This window comes from Macadamia integrifolia, unplaced genomic scaffold (assembly GCF_013358625.1).
Source record: "Macadamia integrifolia cultivar HAES 741 unplaced genomic scaffold, SCU_Mint_v3 scaffold2828, whole genome shotgun sequence".
Classification (NCBI taxonomy): domain Eukaryota; kingdom Viridiplantae; phylum Streptophyta; class Magnoliopsida; order Proteales; family Proteaceae; genus Macadamia; species Macadamia integrifolia.
Window position 1 is genome coordinate 8,159 of NW_024868990.1, and position 5,516 is coordinate 13,674.

General features: G+C 38.1%; 1 protein-coding gene across 1 annotated transcript; it reads left to right on the top strand.

The window, feature by feature from the left end:
• Positions 1-1,171: 1,171 nt before the first annotated feature.
• LOC122067310 (DNA polymerase epsilon subunit C) lies at positions 1,172-5,491 on the top strand. The gene is made up of 4 exons (XM_042631140.1): positions 1,172-1,655; positions 3,057-3,141; positions 4,598-4,639; positions 5,103-5,491. Exons 1-4 carry the CDS (start codon positions 1,206-1,208, stop codon positions 5,165-5,167), a joined length of 642 nt encoding a protein of 213 aa, XP_042487074.1. The 5' UTR covers positions 1,172-1,205; the 3' UTR covers positions 5,168-5,491.
• Positions 5,492-5,516: the final 25 nt, after the last annotated feature.

Below are 5,516 nucleotides of genomic sequence, written 5' to 3' on the forward strand. Positions count from 1 at the left end.
TTGATTTTAATGACTTTATGTTAGTTGCTACCATTAATGATTTTATGTTAGTTGTTAGAGTATATGTTACGTAATAGAAAACTCTATGTTCTATTTACTTATGTGACATTTAAAAAGATATTCCCTATTGAATCTCTATCACATTGGGTTTTTTCATTTTAATCATGTATGATGTCTTCCCTTTTGTCACAATTCTAATGGCATAACTGTAATTAATGATATATGCATAAGAAATCGTTTCTTGAAACAGAAAAATCAAACACTTTTTTTAGGTAAAAAAATTGTTTCTTGGAATAGAAACGGGAGAAACCGTTTCTGCTGTTTCTAGACACAGAAACGACTGAAACAAAATCTAACGGCCCCTAGGTATTTCTCCATTCCTGTTTCTGGGAACAAAAGTAGATATAAATTTTAATTTTTATTTCATAAATAGGTGAAACAGAACAAAAATATCAAACAAAAAAAAATGATGTTTTTCTGTTTCTGAGCACAGAAAATCAGAAAAACCATTTCTAAAAACAAAATCAAACGGGCCCTAAGTCTACGTTTCCATCTTTTAACTCTCACAACCTGCATCATATCACTCCAGAGGAATCTATCTTATTCAATCCGGAATTGGTCATAGTTGATTCAAAATTGGTGGAAATCAACCTAAACCCTATTTCTTGCACACATGATTCATCCAATCAAGATCAGCCAATTTCGATTTGGATTGGCCAATTCGATTTGATTTTAAAATAGTGTGTCACTCCTAATCAACATGCTAAGTCAAGGTTGGGTTCAAATTGTCTACAGTGAGTGATGAGGTATAGCGAGCATTCGGCTATTGAAATCGTCCGGGCACACATCCCAAGGGATTCCCAACCACCCGATATTCACTGCACCAATACAGTAGCTTAGACGATATTCACGCGTCAGGGTTTCCACTTTCAACCTGGTTTAAAAAATTGGAACGAATCAGTCAAATCGGTCAAGCCTGATCCCGATCCTTGAATGTCCGATTCCTGCGATCTATGTTGGTTTTTCTAGGCTGGTTTGAACCTGATCCAATCTGTTCAAGCCAGGCCAACTACCGGTCGAAGTCGAACCAGGTTTCTTCTTCGAGTGGGATTCTGGACTGACTCAGGCCAAATAAGAAAGTAACCAACGAAGGGGGAAGGCCAACCTTTTTTTGTTTTTTTGGTCGACTCAGGAAGTCATAAGTCATGAGGAACAAGAGAAACACAGGAGCAACTACTAACGGAAAGGAAGAGAAGGAGGAGGAGAAGAAGAAGCAGAAGCAGCAGAATGGAAAGAATCGAAATGCCATGAAAAAAGAAACGGAGGTTGTGGTTCTTGAGTCATCTTCTTCAGATTCCGAAGAAGAACGAAATGAAGGACAGGAAGAAGAAGAAGAAGAAGAAGCGAAGAGCAGCAACAATTCCAATAATAGTAACCTAGCTCCCAAGGAGGACGAGGAAGACGAAGAAGAAGAAGAAGAAGAAAAAGCAGCCAAGGAGGAGGAGGAGGAGAACGGTATCAAGAGGAAGAAAATTTTGTCCAATGGGGTGGCGGTGTCAGGTTGCTTCCCAACCCACCGTATCAAACGGATGATAAGGAGCGAGGGAGATTTCCGCACCACTGGTGAAGCCATTTTCCTTATCAACAAAGCTACGGTAACCCTGTTTCCTTGTTCTCTAATTTCATTTCTTCTGCTGATGAATACTTGCCTTTCAAATTATCCTGTTCATCTCGAGAGGGCTTTTAAATGTGCTTCTCCCCCACCCTCCATCGTCCCAATTCCAAAGACCCTTCTTGCTTCCTTCGACTTTTAGGGCATTCCTTCTCTCCCTGTTCGCTTTCTCCACTCCCAATCAACGAATCAATCCTTTATTAACACTATTGTCTTACTCTCTCATACTCCTAGGTGTTTTTCTGCTTCTCTACTAGGGTTTCATCCTATACAACTGTTATTAGTTTCTGCCATTGCCTCCCGGATGTATTTCTATATCTGTTTTAGGAATTATATGTCAGAATATTGAGAAATCAAACCTAATTGTTTCCTTTACGGTAGGAGAGAATTCAAACCATCTCGTGCACTGAATTTTTCCGAAAACCTGAAACAGAAATTGTTGTAAAAATTGGGGGATGAGTTGTGTCACTTGACACTGTCATTGAAACCGTAGACACTGCCCCCTATGGTGCGTGCAAAAAAAGAAGAAAAAAAAAGCTACTGCAAGGTCTGGGATGACAAATGTAAGCAAGCAACCTTACCCTTTGCTTCGCAGGAAAGGCTGTTTCCAAGTTTTGACTCTGACTGTGACCAACATGTTGCGATAGTGCAACTTAAACAATGCGCCACAGACTCACCTACTATGGTGCAACCGAGAATATAACAAATTGGCTTCCAAGATAAAACATTCCACTGGCTCTCCTAGTAATTGTGCACTCCAATACTTGACCCCTTTGAGTACTATAAGGCTGTGGACAAACCAAAAGGAAACACTCATAGGTATGAAGTTGTAAAACTCTACAAAAGACCAAATGAAGCAAGAATAAAGAACATTCGCATGGATGGCTCAAGAGGGACTTGATTCATGTTTCCAGGGCTAAAGCCTCCCCTCTGTTTATATAGGTAGGAAGACACTTTGAGAGGAGGAATTAAGAAGACACTTTAAGAGGAGACTTCAAAACTGAAGGAAGCAATGTGACTATTTAAACAATCCTTAGCAATTGAAGATAATAAGAGGCATTCATGGGGAGGCAAAGTGTTATAAATTTCCTTTATAGTTAAAACTATTTTGAATCTTCAGTTGTTTTAAAACTATATTTAAAACTAACATCTATTTCCCTCACTCCCCCATTGCATTCTAATTCGATTTTGAGAATTTGCAACTCTAATTTCTGGGGCATGTCCTCCTCCTTCCTCCCCCCACCCAACCCTACCCTTCCCTACCCTACCCTACACTCTTGTTTTATTGTTTTCTATTTGTTTTTTATTCTTCATTTTATCTATAATTGAGGACAGCTTTTCGGTGCTTCATATGTCTGAAAATATTTGTCTCTGTTGTTTGCAGGAGAAATTCCTTGAATCGCTTGCCGAAGATGCTTATGCCTGTTCTGCACAGGATCACAAAAAATCTATAAATTACAAGCACCTTTGTAAGTCTTCTCTCTCTCTCTCTCTCTCTCTCTCTCAGCATGTAATCTCTATATCATCATGCATATTAATTTCTGTTCCTCAACCAAATAAGAAAGTAAAGAATTGCTTCGGCCAATTCTATTTGTCGTGCTTATTTTTCCTATACTGCAAAACATGCTTCTGCTTGGCTCTCCCACCTCCTTATACTGACCTGATGATACAAATCTCTTAGCTTTGATGAAACTGATGCTTGAAATGAAGCTTTGAGTTCTTCAATGATTTTTGGTTCATTGAATTAAGCTTGCTTCTGAACTGTGGCTGGAACCATCCTGTCTTTTGCTACAAGATTTGATCTGGTTTAAGCAATTTTACCACAGCAAATCGAGCTCCATAGTTTTTTCTTCAACAGACAACCCTGCTTGTTCTCTTGTTTGTTTCATGAGGATGCAATGTCTTCCAGAGATGAACTTGAATTTACTTGGGAGAGGACAATTAATCCTTGTTTTAGTGCAACCAGTGATTTGAGATTGTATTAAAGAGTAAACGAATCAAAGCTTTGTTGTACATTTTCTGCCTGACAACAGTTTCTTTTGCTATAAGATTTGATCTGGTTTAAAAAATTTACAATAGGAAATCAAGCTCCATAGTTTTTTCTCCAACATACAACTCTGCTTGTTCTCTTATTTGTTTCATTAGGATGCAATGTATTCCGGACCCTTGGATGAACTTGAATTTACTGGAAAGGACAATTACTCCTTGTTTTAGTGCAACTGGTGATTTGAGATTGTACTAAAATAAGAGGAAACGAATCAAAGCTTTGATGTACATTTTCTGCCTGACAATGGTTTACCCAGTGCATGAGTAACTTTTGGCACTTACATGTATTCACACAGAGAAGAACCCATGGTCTGCACAACAGTAATTCCATCTTATCCACATTACAGACAAATTACATGTGATAATTTTAAGATTTTACTTTTAGTTCAGTTAGACCTCTCCATTAAACAACACTACTGTACTGTTTGGGAATGTCCATTGGCAAAGTTCCTGCTATTATCAATGTTCCCGGTATTGGCACCCTTCATTACTGGTAACATTGTGAGTTGTTCCCAGTGACATCTGAAAACTGTGTAATCTTTCTTAAGTTGTTTTGAACTATATGTGAAGTTGGTAATCTATATAATGTTTTGGTAAGCTTGAATGTTCACTCAATACCCAAAATAGGATATCATAAAATCCACCCAAAACAAGATTATCATTAAAATAATAATAAATAAATAAATAAATAAAAACCTTTCACCTCTTTTTTCTCTTCTGGATGACTTTGTTTTATGAAACAGAAAGGAAAAAAAAAAAAAAAAAGAATGCCATGGTTTGGGTCAGTTGAGTTTTGTCAATATTGAGTTGATGCTCATGAGTGCTAATTCTTATATTTTTTCAGCAGAGCACTGATAACTTCTTGTTCTGCTGTTTCAGCATCAGTTGTTAGTAAAACGAAGAGATATGACTTCCTTTCAGGTGATATTCTTGCACTGTTCCCTATTTCCTTTCCCTGTACGATACATCTCATAAAGAGCACATGTGCAATACAAGACATTTGCACATGAGCTCAGCAATGTGGTTCAAGGAAGACTGTTGTTGACAAAATTGAAATAGCTTTGGAGATGACAGCTAATGTATCCTTTTATTTTTTTTCAGTTGAGCTGATTTAGCCCTTCTTACTTGATAGTGGTGTGATAGAATGGGAAGGGCTGTAAGATGTGGAAAGAACAGCCAATCCATCCCGTCTTGCCCAACAATACCATACCGGGATACACATTCTTTTGGATAAATTTGGGCTGGACGAGGATCCTATTAATGAATTTTCAACTTCAAATGCCTTAGCTTGCAGACATACTTTTCCCATATAATGCAATTAATACATATTCATTATCTACCTGTGGGAATCACACCTTACTGTGTGTTTTTGTTGATGTTTTAGATTTTGTGCCTGAAAAAGTAAGAGCAGAGGATGCTTTGGAGGAGAGGAGATTAGCTGGAACATGAAAGGGAGCAAGTTCACCAAGCAGCTACTTATGTTTTGGCTTTAGATGACAGATATGTTATTGTGGTATAAGGAATTAACCCATGCATCGTCCAAGCATCCTCCTATGACCGGAGAGTAAGCAATGCTTATGGATGCTTATACTCGCTTCATGTTCAGCTTGAAGAGGAAAGGAAGATGCATCTTGCTGTGTTTGTGATGCAACTAGGATGTCCTCCAGCCATAAGACTACATGTTTCATCTGAACAATTCATAGAATCTCATATCTTCTGTAATTGGTTCAGTTAATTCTGGGGGGATGAATTTTTCATTTTAACCTTCTAAAAGAAAGAAAAAGGGGGGGGGGGGGGG